Source organism: Curcuma longa, chromosome 10 (assembly GCF_044706935.1).
Source record: "Curcuma longa cultivar G26 ecotype Majalengka, Jawa Barat chromosome 10, ITB_CL_G26_1.1, whole genome shotgun sequence".
NCBI lineage: Eukaryota > Viridiplantae > Streptophyta > Magnoliopsida > Zingiberales > Zingiberaceae > Curcuma > Curcuma longa.
In genome coordinates, this window is record NC_133870.1 from 2,049,478 (window position 1) to 2,067,291 (window position 17,814).

The 17,814-nt window shown below is 36.3% G+C and overlaps 1 protein-coding gene across 1 annotated transcript; it reads right to left on the reverse strand.

The window, feature by feature from the left end:
* Window positions 1-29: 29 nt before the first annotated feature.
* On the reverse strand, window positions 30-3,227 carry LOC141836069 (potassium channel KOR2-like). Its single transcript, XM_074723477.1, has 11 exons — window positions 3,199-3,227; window positions 2,896-3,117; window positions 2,750-2,813; window positions 2,334-2,670; window positions 1,883-2,178; window positions 1,678-1,758; window positions 1,491-1,589; window positions 833-1,054; window positions 587-772; window positions 444-519; window positions 30-376 (listed from the first exon to the last, which is right to left on the reverse strand). The coding sequence occupies exons 1-11, from the start codon at window positions 3,216-3,218 to the stop codon at window positions 30-32; spliced, it is 1,950 nt and encodes a 649-aa protein (XP_074579578.1). The 5' UTR covers window positions 3,219-3,227.
* Window positions 3,228-17,814: the final 14,587 nt, after the last annotated feature.

Here is a 17,814-nt window from a genome sequence, read left to right on the forward strand (position 1 = left end):
CTTTAGTATGAGATGGATTAAGCTTCACCTTAGTAAGCATATTCACAAACTAATAGGCAAACTTCAGTGAATGTAAAGTACCTGTCTTTAGAAAGAACATCTGCTCCAGACTCAATAAGGATAGTAGCAGCAAGGCACAAGCCTTGTGAAGCAGCAACATGAAGTGGTGTCCTTTCATCATAGTTTCTGGAGTTAGGGTCAACTCCATATTTCAGCAACCCTCGCAGTAACTTCATGTTGTTATCTGTGACAGCTTCACAGAGAAAGCTCCCAGCATCATCCAGATTCACGATGCCACCATTTTCCACCAAGACTGCTGCAACCAGTTCATGTCCTGCCTTCAGAGCTTCCAACAATGGAGAGTTTCCAAACTTATCTGGGCAAATCAGTTGTGTCAGAACAAGACCAATGCATTCATTCCTGTCTGATGAGGGAACACTGACCTATGCAATTAACATCGACTCCGCGTTTGATAAGAAACTTCACTACCTGCTCATGTCCTCTACCAGCAGCCATATGCTGCAACAGAATAAACAGACACAAGTGACTGTGGATTTGAATTGTTCAGATAAAAGCAATTGCTTACGAGTGCAGTTCTGCCATCATAATTTGCAGTATTTGGATCTGCTCCGCCATTGATTAGGAGTTTAAGACGGTTGATGTCCCCGTAATAAGCCGTGCTGCTGAGGCCTAATGCTAGCTCTTCTTCTTGCTTTGCGATAAGGTGTCTGATGTGAGGCTCCAGCTGCAAGATGCCTGGTTCTCTCCGTTTCTGTCGAAAGCTGCAAATATTAACAGGTTGATTGAATCCTGTAGCTGCTGGTTTAGGTACCTCAAGTAAGTTGATGAGCATCTGAGTATGATCCTTCATGTGCAGCTGCAATATGCTGTCCCACGATTGCTTGTCTATGAGCCGGAGTTTGCAGAGTTCACAAACACGCACTCCAAATGGCTGCGGGATATGGCAGAGTAAAGCCACATCACCCAGTGTATCAGAGGTCGTGAGTTCCACAATTGATTCCTCTGCACCATCTTCTCCAATGAAGAGTTCCTCCTTTTTGAAAGAGATAAGAGAAAAAGAACTAAGAAAATAAAAGGGGAAAAAAATTTTAAAAAAAAACTTTTTTGTTTGATTTGTTTGTCTTTACCAAAGAGACAAGAAGAAGAGATATGGGCACAGAGACATCACTAGCTCTTGTTAGATGGGACAAAGGAAGAAGAGAAAAACGACCCAAAGAGCAAGCAAAAGATAGAACATAGAGGAGGAAAGTTTCAAGTGTTCTCATTGTTGCAAGTCGGGCCATAGTAAACAAATTATAGGATTTGAAAAGAGAAATAGAACAATGTAGAAGAAATAAGATGACTGAATACAACAACTACACTAATAATAATCAATCCACAACTCTTCTTGCTATGCTGATTGATTGTTTGCATAATTTGCTTTGTTGATTTTGTTTGTTTCATCGATCGATTATAAGTTGAACTTTTACCAGATATCCCTGTAGTACTATGTAGACTCCATTCGCTGGACTTCCTTGTTCCACAATCATTTCTCCTGGGAGAAACAATTCTTCATTCAACCTCATCACCTGCATGGATCCATTCAGTATCTGAAGCTTTAGTTATGATGAATAATGCAATTAAAGCATCTCAAAAATGGCAAAGTTGCAATCATACAATCTGATAAAGGAATTCCTCTGAACATCCTTTGAAAAGGTGGACCTTACATATCAAATCGAGATATAGAGTTCGAGATATCTGCAAAAGTTTATACTCAGATTGGTTAGTTCACTTGGAGGAATAACCAAGTAATATGATATAGGAGGAGAATGCCAAAAATCCTTCTCTTTCGAGGAATATCTAAACTAATAGTTATACATACCTTGGATCTCACATCCACTGGGATGTTGTCCAGAATACATTCTTTCCTGTAGCTATTCTCATACTGTAATCTGAAATGGTCTTTGATCTGTGATCTTATACCTTTCTCAAGTTTGTTTCTGTTCATGTACTCGATGAGATCTGACATCTTGTCTCGAAATTGCTCAGTCTTCGACCCCTTAACGATCAACGCAGTCATATTGCCAATCACATAGGCTCCAAGTATCATGGTCAGAGATATGTAGACCATGACAAAAATCATCTCTCTGGTATTCACAGCATGTATATCTCCATATCCTAAAAAATTCATTGGCACAATGTATCGAAACGAAACAACACGACATGAAATAGATCTAGAGGAAAAACTATTTTGAGGACTCTGGTGCTACCAAGAAAGTGTGTGTGTGTGTGTGTGTGTGTTTATCTTTTAAGTTTACTTTTTCATGACTCACCAACAGTTGCCAATGTAACGAAGGAGAAATATAAGGAGGTGATGTATCGTCTCCAAAAGTGAATATCCCTGAAGTTGTTGTACTGGTAGTTCCCTAGTGTCAGGCTTCCAATCCATGTATTCCCTTCTTGTTCTTGTGGCACCATTGTTGCTAGGTAATAGAAAACACAGGCAGCTGTGTGTACACAGTACAGTTCAGCCATAAGAAGCTTCACTATCCTAGTGACGAGATAGTTTATCCTGATGTCCTTCTCCATCGTTTTGAAGAACTGAATGATCTTCCTCGCGCGAAATACTCGGACCCATGTGAGGAACCGGATTGCTTCATTTCCTGTCGCCTACGGTTAGGAAATTAACACAAGGTTAAGATTTTTATATGAAGTTTGTGTGTGCTATCTGATTTTGGTCGCAGTTTACCTTGTAGATGGAATCCCACGGGAAGCATCCGAGAAGATCAACTGCAAAACTTCCCTTGAGATAGCTGCAACACAGGAATCATGCTCGGCTGTTTGTCATCTCAATTAGAATGTATAATGTAATGCTGATGGGCATGCATGGCTCACCGCAAAGCAATCCTCCTCCTATGGCTGATCATTGTGTAGGTCTCCAGGTCCCTGTAAGGCACCAAGAATTGAATGACTATGTCGACCAAGAAAATGATCTGCGCGCAGTCCAGGCCTTCCAACTGCTCTGGCAAGCCTCTGAAGAAACCAAACTCCAGCGAAGTGAAGAAGATGGAGTAGATCGCCCACAGAAATACCACATTCTCCCACATCCCATACCACCTGACACGGATTCGTTCCTAGTTATGTGTCTTTAAATCTATTATTTGAACGTGCAATTAATAGAGGTCTGCATGTGTTTACCTTCCATCAGGATTTATCATAAAACCATAACAATCCCTCGAGCTCTTTAGCTCTGTTCCACCGCACTCTCTCCGTCCAAGTCGACATGGTTTGCCTATCAAAGTCGGCCTACTGCCGACCGAGCCTTCGACGTTATCCGCCGCTCGTTTCAGTTCAGACTCCCCGTTCACTTCTTCTCCCATCTTCCCTTACTCTTCTTCTTCTTCCTCTCTACTGACTCAATGTTCACGCCTTGTGCATGGAGAGCAGGATCCCTTATATAATTAAATCGATCGGACGTTGTTGGGCATACTGTATTGGAGCGAGCATACATTAATTGCACCCACTACGATGTGATACGATTGGTTGCTAAAGGAACAGAATGAGTTTGTTCTGGTTTGTGCCATCATATCACTTCAACTGTGACATGCTTCATGCCAAGTTAATTGACACTTTGCTTCCACGAATGTAAAAAAATATTTCATATTTCTACCCTGAACCCGAACCTTCATTAATACTGCTGGTAGCAAAGGCTGATAGGTCAAAGATGCTATGTATTTCTGTTAAATATAGCGCACCAGTTTGCAAGTGTGAGGACGTATATATATCTGATTAAAGTACATGTGTAGTGAGATAGATGCGTATGGGTGGATGGTTCAGCTTATTCCACTAAGTGTATTGTACCTGTAGTGGCTATGTGGTCGTATTAGGTTACAGGAAAGATGCATGATCAGAGAAGACAAAGGTAGCACTTTGGCTTTATTTCTCGGTTTAATTTGAAGGCATGAGTGGAAGAGAGAGTAGAACGTACGTAGGTCGTAGGGCCATGGCATTTGGTGCTCGAGAGGAGCCATCCATGTATTTGTACGACCACAGGCCAGCACCTTTATCTCTCTTAATATAACATCAGTTGGAAGGTATATATATATCACCAGAGCTACAAAATTAGTTTCAGGACTAGTGGTGGATGCCACTGAAGCTGCAAAATGTTGGTAATGGACAATAGTTTTTTAGAATTGTGTGTTTTTATATAGAATCAAGGTTTGAATGTTTAGTTTCCTTGAGGTTTGATGAGTCAAGGTGAAGTGGATTAGGTTAAGTAACTCTTTTCATCTAGTAGCTCAGTTGAGTTGGTGACTATGAGTTTCAATTCAAATGATCATGGGCTGTGAGTAGAGTAGGATTATATAGATGAGTTAGTTAGAAAGATTATGGGCGACTTCGTGTCTTGCTTGAGAAATTTCCATTTAGATATGTACTCAAGTTAAGAAAGCCTTGATATAGATTATGAACTACATCATAATTGTACTCGCATTGTTATGTGATTTAAAACTAAGTATGGGAGCATTGTTGGAAAAGTGAATGAAAATAGATGGAAGATGGACTCCAATGTATATATATATGAGTTTAGTCCCACTTAAAGTTGTGGCATTGAGGTTAGTTTATAATGAATCATAATTTTTTTTATTATGACTATGTAGGGATGAGAAGTTCTCTCTGACATGAGCCCCTAAAAGGGGATGCAAATCTAAGGCTCGAATTTCACTAAATTCAATTGATTTGTGTGAGTGTGACTTCTCTAAGGAGGCCAACTAATATTTTTTCACATGGATTATTTTTTTCCTATTTGCTCAAGTGTGTAACGAATACATTAATAATTAATCTAATATGGTTGAAAGTTAATGGCTGACCTGTAACCACTAGGATGGTAACGGTTGCCATTGATGGTCAGTTGCTGGAATTTAACTCGGGCGAGTAGAGACAATGAATGACCTTTCTTTGATCATCAATTAGTAGGTTTAATGCTGTTTAAGATTCAAACCCTATATAAGTAGGCTCCTACCTTGGGCAGAAGGTATGAAAAATAGTCAAAAGAATCTTTCTCTTACCCTACGTTCTCCATCTCCTTACAAGGCAGATCTGCTCGACAACTCTTTTTTATTCCCCCAATGATAAGAGTTTGGGTAGAATTTAGTTTGTCACATATAATTAGTGCTTGATTGTGAACGTGTCGAGCAATTGTATTATGGGAAACAGACGTCTAATAAAACCTCTAAACACAGTTGAAGGAGACGAATCTATTTACTTGTCAGCCTAGTTTGCTTTCCTACTTGGCACCTCCATGCTTGGCCTGATGGCTTGGTAGTTCATTAGCTCTACTTGGCCTCCCGTTCAGTAACTTCCTGCTAGCCTCCTAGCTTGACAATTCAGCAGCTCTGCTTAGCCTCTCGCTCAGCAATTCCTTACCAACCTTCCAGCTCGGTCTAGATCCCTACCCAACTCAATCGGTAGCTCGGCTCACTTGGGCTACTCCACCCACTCGGCAACTCAGCACACTCGGACCATTCGAGCCACTCGATAGCTTGACTTTCTTGGTACCAAACAGTTTAGCCTTCTCTAGCAGTTCAGCTTATTCAACCCAGCTCAACAACAAATCAAGCTCATCTTGATAAACTAGATAAACCTGAATTTTTAAATTTAATAATTTTTAATTTCTTAAATTATTTCTGACAATAATCATAAATAAAAAGTAAGATTATCCAACCGTTTTAAAACAGACTAGAATTAGCTAACAAGCCTGACGAGGGCCATATGGGCTAGAGCAATACGACACAATCATATTTAAATCCAATCATGAAGCAATTGCTCCCACATCTTTAGAACTTTTGGTTGTTGATAAAGAAGCATGGGAATAAATGAACTCACGACATTTGCAAATAACAGCAAAGAATATTGATAATATTCATTTCTCACTATATGAAATATATGATTGAGAAATTCACAGTTTGAAGTAGAAGATAATGATATGTCTAATGTCCCAGGGATATAGCACAAGTGGTAAACTATGACTGGCACAAATATAAACATCTAGGGTTAATTCTCAACAAAGGCATTTGCTCAACGTGATTGATTTTCAAAAAATCCGACTAAGTATCGAGCCGCTTTTTGCTTCTCGAATTTATTTTAATAGCCAGTGAAAAACTTTCATAGAAGCAGATTGATCATCTTCAAAATTAATCAGTTCGAAGAGTTGAATACTTGAATTAAAAAAATATATCAGCAATGATATATATACCAATAATGATAGATAAGAAAATGATGCACGAGGATCTAAATATTTTTTAATTATTTTTGATAATTTTTATTTTTAATAAATTTTAAAATTTTGGTATTTAGGATAATTTTAATAATTTTTATTTTTTTTATATTTGAGGATTTTAAATCCGTTTAGGATTTTTAGGATTTCGAGTTCGTTAAAATTTTCTTTTCTATTAGAATTTTTTATTTCTTTACAAGTTAGGGTTTGGGTCCATATAAGTATCTTGTTAGTTGATGTTTAAGAAGTTTTTGATTTAATAATATTTTTTGACAGTATCATTTATTTTCGTATCTCCTGGTATCTTTTGAATAAACAAGTTTTAGACGATTAATTTTCGATATTCGTAGTTGATCAACAGAATCAATATTGCCCGCAGGATAATCGCTATCCCATCCGGCGTCAATTGGTATTAGAGCTCTTGGATCCGATGGGTCATAATTGTGGTCGTAATAGGCAGGTTGCAGTAGAGGAAGTCTCGCACTGTGATCGTAGCGGTATGGAGATATCGAATTTCTAGTTGATCTTCTCGAATTTTTTGATACATCCTAGATCGAGGAATTTATTGATTGGCTTAATGAAGTGGAGATGATTTTTTATTATGAGGAAGTATCAGATTGTGTTAAAGTAAAATTGATTGTCATCAAACTCAGAAGCCAAACATCCACATGGTGAGAGCAATTGCGATGCTCATGTGATAGATGCAGCAAGGCTAAAATACAAATTGGGAGTAGATGAAAGATTACTTTCTTCCATTTGAATACACTCAATCTCTATCTCAGCAACTTCATACATTGAGATAAGATGCAAGTTCCCAACGTATCCTAGTTGGTGAAAAGTTACAGAACCAAAAGCTAATGATTAGGGGTGAACAAAACTATTGGTCAGCTCACCCTCAGGATTCGTATTCTATCCAACCATTCTCATAGGGTAACAATATATTGATTAAGGAAGACATGGAAGGCGAGACTGAGGCAATTGATTATCTAGTTTACGATGATGCAGACGAAGAGGAGATAGACCTAGACGAAGTGTTAATCAAAGACTAGAAACCCACTTTGTCTGACGACAATCAGCAGTCTGGTTCATCTATCGACGAAGCCCCAGTCTCCATCATCTCACCTTACATTGATTCGACATCCCAATTTATTCAGCATGACGAAGACGAGACCGAGTCAACTGGTGAGCCAATATATGATGAGGTACTTTATGATGATGATTATGACGATGACGAAGTGGATGAAGTTGGTGTGGATCTTCAGAGGAAGAAGCAAAACAAACTGAAGATGCTGATATAGATGAGTGTCAAGATTTTAATATGGATGATATCGATGAAAAGTTCAAGTTTGATTTTATGGCTCCCCCTCCCGCAAAGCTATCTCCGGAGAGGGATGACTTTAATGTCTTTAACCTTTATCACAATCTACATGGTCCAAACATTGAACTAATACCAAAGGTGAACAAGAATAAGACAGAGGAAAAGCGTGCAAAGATTGTAGTGACGAAAGATGAGTATCACATCTTGAAGTATGGCGAGAATGATACTGACTTGAGGAAGCAAGCAATCATCAAGCAAACATTCGATCATCAACTTTAAAAGGATAAGGAACAACTACAAACTTCACATGTAGAAAATGAGGAATCCAAGCTTGAAAGTGGAAAGGGTGTTGAGTCTGTTATTGATAATTTTATGTAGGATATGGATCTTAGTATAGATCTTTCCAGGACAGTTGATTGGATCGAAACTATCCCTACAGCTCTAGGAAATAATACAAATTTCGTAGATTTCTCTAGCATTTTTTATCATAGTCAATTTGGAGCTTCTCTTACAATAAATTTAAGTTCATAGAAATGTCATTTCAGCATATGTGAAGTTTCTCCAGAATTGTCATTTTCTTATGATAGCACCAAGGTTATCATTATAGGGGAGTTTCATTGTGATCCACTGGAGTCTCCTTGGACAATCATGTTTAGGGACATCGCGGATCCCATTGAAATTAAAAAGAATATGTTGGTGTCATCACAGTTAGGTGCAATTTGCAAGAAAAAAAGTGTTTGGGGGATGCGAAGATGGACAAGAGAAGCATCCACGATGTCATGCTCGTTAGTGGATCGACGAGGATTCCTAAAGTCCAGCAACTACTAAAAGATTTTGCCGAATTGATGTCAATGATCTTCTTCCTAGGCGACCATTTTACATTATTCTAAACTCGAGGATGAGTTTTTTTTCAACCTGGGACGACTGATGCAGAAGGATCCAAAGATTTTTATTACTATTTTTGATAATTTTTATGTTTAATAATTTTTAAGATTTTTAATAGTTAGGATAGTTTTGAAATTTTTCATTTTTTTTATATTTGAAGATTTTAAGTTCGTTTAGGATTTTTAGGATGAGTCCATTAAAAATTTTCATTTCTATTACAATTTTTTCTTTTCTTTACAAGTTAGAGTTTGAGTCTATATAAGCATCTTGTTAGTTGATGTTTAAGAAGAAATTTTTAGTTTAATAATATTTTTTGATAGTGCGGTTTATTTCCTATCTCTTGATATTCTTTCAAATAAACAGGTTTTAAATGATTGATTTCTGATATTCGTAGTTGATCAATGGAATCAATATTACCGCAAGATAATCGCTATCCCGTCCGGTATCATAAAGTTGGTGAAGAAGAAATTAATAGAGGAGTGCATGGATTGGAGAACTACATTAAAGGAGAACACTAGCGAAAATATGTAGATAATAATTGAGCAGGAAAACAACCAAAGTGGGAGGTCAAATAGAGACAACAAGTAAGGATTCTATTAACTTCAGCAAAAGGTGGAATCCGCCACCCCAACGACCACACACAGTCGGCTTCACGACCATCTATAAGGAGGTAAACCGGAAAGCTACAGTTGACCACTGCGGGGGAGGGCATTGCCTTGGCTTCGCCGAGATTCGATCCTTGCCCACTTCAATAAGTCTGTCTTATACTAATCAACTCAACCATGCTCCAGGGCCTAAGGATTCTATTACCAAAGAAATGTAAAGGTAGTTAGAGAGAGAGAGGACTCCTTTTAGAGCTCATAATATAAGATACCACATAATTTGATTAACAACAATAAAATCTGAAAGTGACATAACACGACTTAAATATTTGAGTTGAAAAGAATTACCTTATTAGAAATTCATTTTAAAAAATATAATTTTTATTTGATATAGTCAGAAAGTTTAGATTAATATTAAAATTATGAAATTATTTTTGAAAAATATAATATATATTTTGAAACATTAATGCTTGGAGGGGCAATGTTCTCTTCCTCAAGACATTCCGATGTGGTGGATGCCTCATTAACTTCAATCCCGGAATTAAATTAACATTTGATCTTCTTTTTGGTGATCAATAGCATCTCCTCTTCCTCCTCACTCTTGGATGAAGATGTTGATGCTTCCTGATTTACTTTCTCACAGATAATCATGAGATCAACCATTTGAGACCGACCGTGTGACTTCTACTTTTTGCTGAAATTGGATGAAGATGTTGATGCTTCCTCGATCTTTATTTACTTTATTGAATTCACTCTCATTATTAGAAGTGATTTCCATTCATTTTAGTATCGAGTGCAAGTTTTCTAATTTTACAAAAATTTCTATCAACAAAAAAAAACATGCTTAAACTTGTATGTTTTTATAACAATATATCCATTTAAAAAACTCATCTATAAATTGATGATTGTTGGGATCGTTGACGTCGCTAGAGAGAGGTAAATAGTGATTCACTTTACTTCGATCGTTCTCGTGTACTCATCTATAATTGATTAGTGCACAACAGAAAAAACACATATATCAAAACCAAGAGCAAAAACAAACAAACACACACCGAATTAATGTGGTCTGGAACTCCCGATTCTTACTACATGGCCTACCATCCTAGTGAATAATCAACTAGCTCTCTTTTTATCGGATATCTTCTGGAGATGGAGAAATATCTTATAATACTTGTTGTTATACAAGAAAATATAATACAAAGTAAATAATAATTTACACAAAACTCTCGCTTTGGTCGATTTGTAATCATTTTAGAGTATATGCCTTCTAAGGTCTAAAAATGCAACAACAATATCCTCCAAAACCCCCAAGAATCAACGTCGAAAATCTCCTTGAAACTCTTCAGCCTTCAAATCGAGATTGATTTTAGTCTATTAGCCTATTATTCATCATTATCAGTCGATTACTCAATTGAATTCAAGTGTTGTGCCTATTAACCATGAATAGTTGATTCTTACTATTCATCAATCAATTAATGCTCAAACAATTGAGTATCGCAGTCGATTTAGAAACCTTATGTTCACTACAATAGTGACATCAACCGATTATTATTGTTCACCAATTGACTGCTGCCACATCAGTAGAGTTCTCGACCCAAAAATCTTATGTTCGTTATAATATTGCTAACAGTAGACTATTATTGTTCACTAATCGACTGTTGCTACATCAGCCAAGTTTCCAACTTAATCCAGAAACCATCTATTCGCTGCAATAGTCGATTATTACTATTCATCAATTGATAGATTCCAAATCAATCAAATTGAAATTGAAAGTTTAATTAAAATTCATGGTTTGAAAAATATTTTTGAAAATCATAAGTTATTTATTCTATTGACTTGGATTAACCTCTGAGATATATGAAAAGTTTGCCTTGTGATTAATAAGGAGTTCTAAGGAAGTGTTAGATTAAAGGGGAGGTCCAAAATCAAAAGAGCAACCTATTTCAAAATTATCTTTTTTAAATCATTAAAAACCCCTTGAAAAATATTTAAAAATCCAATTCAAAATCATATTTTAAAATTATTCTCTTGATTTAGGTCAAACCCTAAGACATATAGGGAGGTTACTTTGTGGTTAACAAAAATCCCTAAGGACGTGTCAAGTTTAGGGGGAGATCTTGATTAATAGGAAAATAAATAATTTTTTAAAAATATCTATTTTAGAAATCCTCTGAAAATATTTTTAAAACTTATTTTGAAAATCTTCAAAAAAAACTCATATGAAAAACACATTTCAAAACTTATTTTGAAAACCCTTTTAAAAACTCTTTTGATTTTTTTAAAAAATATTTTACAAAATTATTTTAAAATCTATTATGGTCTTTCAAGAAATGTCTAAACTATATTATGACTATAAGAAATACCTTAATTATTGGCGCAAGAACTTTTTTTATGAATGAAAAGGTAGAGAAGGGAACTAAATTAAAAATCTAAAATTCTCCTTGATTAATAAAACCCTGACGTGATTGAACTTAAGAAATTGTCAAACATTAAAAAGGAAGAGATTTTTGGTGTAGGGAGCACCAATCTGCCTTGAGGGTTTCGACATTTGATAATATACCTAGATCTGGTCAGTTTGATCAAGGGTTGATTTAAACAGGACCTAATATTTGGATATAAGTAAAGCCTAGTCAGGTTAAAGTTGACCAGAAGATTAGCAAGAAGTCTTAGTCAGTTGGACCTGGCAAGAAGTCCTATTTGGAGGCTAAGTAGGAGAAGTCCTAATTGGAGGCTAGGCTAGGTAGGAGAAGTCCTAATTGGAGGCTAGGTAGGAGAAGTCCTTAGTTGGCAGGCTAGGCAGGAGAAGTCCTTGTTAGAGGTTAGATGAAGGAAGTCTTGGTTTGAGGTTGGGCAAGAAGTCCTAGTGAGTGAAGTTGGGCAGGAAGTCTTGATCTGTGGGATTGGGTAGGTGGGAAGTCTATTAATTGACTAATCCTAACTAGAGGTTAGACAAGGAAAAGTTCAAGTAGGTCAAGAGTGCCCAGATGTTTTGCAGGTGGGAAGTCTACTAAGTGACTAGTCCTAACTGGGGTTTAGACATGAAAAAATTCAAGCAAATCAAGGATGACCGAATGTTTAGCAGGTGGAAAGTTTACTTAGTGACTAGTCTTAACTGGAAGTTAGGTATGGGTAAGCCTAGTAGGTTAAACCTATAGGGTAAGACTTAAGTAAGCCTAATAGGTCAGACAGACTACAGTTAGACTTAAGTTACTTGTTTGTGTGTATGGTTATCTTGTAGGAACCAGGAGCTAAAAGCAAGACTGAAGAAGCAAACAGAAGTAGCCGAACCAAGCATAAGAGAAGCAAACAGAAGTAGTCGAACCAAGCAAACCTGAGTTGACTGGATCCGAGTGCTCGGATAATGCTTCGAGTGCCAGATAATGCTCCAGACGCTTGGATTGTTCAAGTGCCCTTGGTTGGTCCAGGCACCCAAATCAAGATGAGTTGGCCTCAATAAAGATCGACGGAATCTGGAGCGTCCGAAAAGGGATTCAGACGAACAATTACGTCTTTATAAGGCCCTCAACGTGCACCATAAGGAGCAACTCTAACTCTTCTAATTATTCATCCTGTGGTGTTGTTGAACACAAATGGAGCCTAACTCGTGCCACTGAGGAAGCTCCAGGAAGGGTGCGTTGCGCTCAGGACTTCCAAAATCGGCCAACTCCAGTATTTGGTTATTTTAATATTGTCTTACTTATTTGTGCTTTAATTTCTATTATTGATTTGATAGTAAGACGAGTTTCTCCGCCTCCGGACAAAGGTTTGGAAAGGAGACCACTAGTAGACGGGTGCCTCCCATATATAGGTCTTGGATGTACTAACCCTGGGGTGTTAGGAATTAAGTAAAATCCTCATGTCATCTTATTGTTATCTAATTTTGCTACTAGTATTCTTGATAGAAGTAACAAACGAACGAGGGCTATTCATCTCCCTCTAGCACACGCACCGATCCTACAATATCATGGCCTACAAAGCATGGTAAGTATAACACAATAATATAAAAAATACCTAGATTTCAAATCTAAGTGTCATTATCTAATATTATGTCAAATATACATTTGACACAACTAGACAAACTCCCTCGAATGTGCCAAATCCCTAAAATTGGCACACTTTTGAATCTATCCTACAATGTCAATTTTGATCAACTCAAGAGCTCAAAATTTTATTGCCACACTCTAAAATTTTCAAGGATAAAATTAGAAATTTCATTTTCAAGATATCACTATACCTTCAAAATGTCCTAAAATATCAACTTTACCATGGTTGGGTTAACTGTCCATCTGATTAAGGTTTGTGCACCCTAAAGCGATCACACTCTTAGAAATTTAATACCTATTGGAGCTCTTTGGATTTATTAGGGATAACCTCCTTAGATATCTTCCTAATAAATTTTCTAGGCTTCTTAGAAGCCTTAGTCATACTAGTCTCCTCAAGATCAAAATACCCTTGTAACCTTGACTTTGACTTCTAGATTTAAAATTTGTTCTATAGTTATATGAAACTCTATAATATGAAGACATATTATCCTTGGACTTAGGTTTGTATCCCAAACCTTTGTTGTCCTTGGATGGTTCTTACCTAGCTCACTCTAGATTTTCTGTTGTAGACCCTTTAATCTCATTTATCATCTTTCTTAAGGTCTTCTCTAATTGATCAAGTCTTCACATCAAATCTTGCTTTTCAATCTCTAAATCTTCAATCCTTGATTTTTCATTTCTAGCTTGGATATTTTTGTTCTATGCATACGTATAAAATTCTTTAGGTTATTGCCTAGATTACTCTCTACCTTCCTATTCTTGGGTAAGATAAATCTAGCATGATATGATGTAAAATTATTCTTAGAATTATCATGCTTCCTATTTTCATGATAATAAGCTCTAAATTCATAATATTTAGTTTTAGCATGTTTCTTATTATGACAGAGGAATTGGGATACCATATCTAATAAAGTATTATTCCTCCTTTTTAATATACCATTCCATTGTAGTGTTCTAGATGGAGTTAGTTGGGATATAATCCCAAACTCAACTAGATGATCACGAAATTCTTGACTTAGGTTTCACCATCTCAATCTGATTGAAGTATCTTAAGACTTTTTCCAAGTTAGTTTTGTACTTCATTTTTAAATTCTTTAAACTTTTCAAAAGATTTTGACTTGTATTTCAATTAATACACATAGTCATATCTACTAAAATTGTCAGTAAAAGTAATAAAATACTAATAGCTTCCTCTAGCCGTTATATTGAAAGGGTCACATACAACACTATGTATAAGTCCCAATAATTCAATATTAGCTCATTCGCTTTGTCCACTAAAAGGAGTTTAAGTCATCTTGCCTAATAGACAAGACTCGCATACCTCACATGATTCAAAATCAAATGAGCCTAAAAGTCTATCCTTATGGTGTTTAGATATGTGTTTCTCATTTATATAGCCCCAAGCGACAATGTCAAAGATATGTTTGTTTAAATCATTAAATTTTAACCATTTTGTATTTATGTTATAAACTAGATTTTCAAGGTCTAGAACATAGAGTGGGGCCTATTCATTAATTGTGCACTACAATAGAATATCTTATTTAAATAAATAGAATAATATTTATTCTTTATTGTAAATGAAAAATCTTTCTTGTCCAAACAAGAAATAGAAATAATATTTCTAATTAAAGCATACACATAATAACAATCCTCAAGTTCTAAAATAAGTCCAATAGGCAAAGTTAAAAAATAGGATCTTACAACTATAGTAGCAACTCTTGCACCATTGTCAACTCATAGGTCCATTTCATCCTTTGTCAATGATCTACTCTTTCTTAGATCCTACACATTAGTACAAATGTGAGAAGCACATCTAGTATCTAATATCCATTATGAAGAAGTAGATAAATTGACTTCTATAACATAAATATCAAAGGTAGAAGTCTCACTTTCCTTCTTCTTTTTCAATTCCTCTAGGTATACTTTGTAGTTTCTCTTCTAATGTCCGATTTGACCGCAGTGAAAATAGGTTCCTTCCTTAGTCAGTCCTCCTTTGGATTTTAATGCAGTAGACTTTGCCTTACCTTTAGTTTGGGTCTTACCCTTACTTTTGGGCTTACGTTTGCCTTTGCCTTTTTGCACCATCAATATGATAGTGGGTGTGATCTTCTTAAGATTCTGTTCAACAATTCTTAACATGCTTAACAATTCAGGCAATAATTTGTTAATTTCATTCATGTTATAATTCATGACAAATTGACTATAACTTTCAGACAATAATTACAGAATTAAGTTAGTGACCAATTCTTGGCCAAATGGAAAGCCCAGCTTGTCAAGGTTCTCAATATATCCAATCAACTTAAGAACATGAGTTCGAACAGGGCTTTATTCTATCATCTTGCATGAAAATAAGACATTTGATATCTCAAACCTCTCATGCCTTGCATGCTCTTGATATAGTCACCTTAAATGGTTAACCATACCATAATCATCCACATTCTCATGCTGGTTTTGAAGCTCAAAGTTCATGGTGGTAAGCATAAGGCATAATACATCTAAAACATCATCTTGATGCTTTTTATAAGCATCCTTATCAGTGTGAGAGACATTAGAAGTAGGTGGTTCAAGAACAGGCTGCTCTAGGACATACAATTTCCTTTCTTGCATAAGGATAATCCTCAAGTTTTAATACTAGTCTTGGAAATTAGCTCCATTAAGCTTGTCCTTCTCAAAGACAGATCACGACGATAGGGTATTTGATATATTTGTAGACATGGTAATCTACCATAATAATAAATGTAGAAATAAGTATCATATTTTAAAATTTATTTAATTAGGTCTTTAATTAAATAATTCTCCCACTAAAATATAAAACTAAGTGGGAGCAAGTCATGGATGTGGGCAAACATAGCTTACCCACACTACTAGCCCTAAACTCAATAGTGATTACATTTTAATAGGCCAAGATCTATATTTTACCCACACTATTAGCCCTATATTTTAGGTAGGTAATATTTATCAATTGCATCCAATGTAACTCTTGGGTAATTAGGTGAACAACTTAATTTGTTCTATGCCCATCGAATGGTGCATATTCTAATTTCATGCCTCTAAGTCCTCAATCTTATTGAGATAATCTAGTTAAGTCACATTCAATGTGTAGGACCGCTGTGCACCAGAGGGGGGTGAATAGCACTCATTTGTTCGCTCATTTTGTCAAATAATCTAGCGGTGAAATTAGACACAATATAAGGGACTCACAAATTTCACTTGGTTCCTAACCCCCCGTGGTTAATATGTCCAAAGCCTATGTACGAGAAGACATCCATTTACTAATGGTCTCCTTTTCAGAACTTTTTCAAAGGCAGAGAAACTCATCTTACAGTCCAATAATAATAAAGAACAAGTACAAAAGTAAGACTTAAATAAATAACAAATACTCGTGTAGCCAATCTGAAAATCTTTGAGTGTAGCACACCCTTTTTAGAGCTTCTCCGGTTGCATGAGCTAGATTCTATTCACGTTCAACAGCACCGCAGGATAAAAAAGTAGTAGCATAGTTGATGTCCTTGATGGTGCACATTGATGACCTTATAACGACTATTCGGGATGCCCGAATTCCCTTTCGGACGCCCCGGATTGATATGATCTGATCCAATTTTATAGGTCTTTATCGGGGCTAATTTCACCTTATCCGGGAGCCTGAACCAACCCCAGGCGCCTGGACCAACCCTGGGTTCCTGGACGCTCTGGGCGCCTAGAGCATGATTCGGGAGCTCGGATCCAGTCAACTTAGATTTGACTTGAGTTGACTCCAGACTTGGTTTGGCTGCTTCTATTTGCTCCTCTTATGCTTCCTGAATCTTACTTCCAACTCCTGGTTCTTGCAAGCTCAACATACAACAAACAAGCAACTTAAATATACCTATAGTCTGTCTGACCTACTAGGCTTACCTAAGTCTTACTCGGTAGGTCTAACCTACTAGGCTTACTTGTGCCTAACTTTCAATTATGACTAGTCACTAGGTAGACTTTTCACCTGTCAAACATCTGGTCATTCTTGACCTGCTTGGACTTTCCTTTGCTTAACCTTCACTTAGGGCTTGTCACGTAGTAGACTTTCCACCTACCCAATCTCTTAGATCAAGACTTCCTGCCCAGCTTCACTTACCAAGACTTCCTCTATCTAGCATCTAACTATGACTTCTCCTGCCTAGCCTCCAACTAGGACTTCTCTTACATAGCCTCCAATTAGAACTTTTCCTGCCTAGCCTCCAACTAGGACTTCTTGTCCGATCCAACTGACTAGGACTTCTTGCTAGTCTTCTATCAACTTTGATCTAACTAAACTTCACTCACATCCAAACATCAGATCCTATTTGGATTAACCTTTGGTCAAACTGATCAGACCTACGTATATTGTCAAACATCGAAATCTTGGAGGTAGACTAATGCTTCTTACAGCAACAATCTTTTCTTTTTTAATATTTGATAATTTTTTAAATTAAATCAGGTCAGAGTTTTATGAATCTAGGAGAATTTTAGATTTTTAACTTAAGTTCTCTTCTCCCCTTTTCATACATCAAAAAGTTATATTGCACTAACAATTAAGGTATTTCCTATGGTCACAACTTAGTCTAAACAATTCTTGAAAGATCATAGTAGATTTCAAAATAATTTTTAACTAATAATTTTTCAAAAAGAAGTTTTTAAAAGAGTTTTTCAAAATAAGTTTTAAAAATGTATTTTTGA

What these genes read in the sequence shown, in the direction of transcription:
- LOC141836069 (XM_074723477.1), bottom strand. Translation starts at nt 3,218, where the DNA reads ATGATAAATCCTGATGGAAG. An exon ending in ATGATAAATCCTGATGGAAG is followed by an intron (nt 3,118 to 3,198) that starts GTAAACACATGC and finishes AATCCGTGTCAG; the next exon opens with GTGGTATGGGATGTGGGAGA. An exon ending in CGTTACATTGGCAACTGTTG is followed by an intron (nt 2,179 to 2,333) that starts GTGAGTCATGAA and finishes TGAATTTTTTAG; the next exon opens with GATATGGAGATATACATGCT.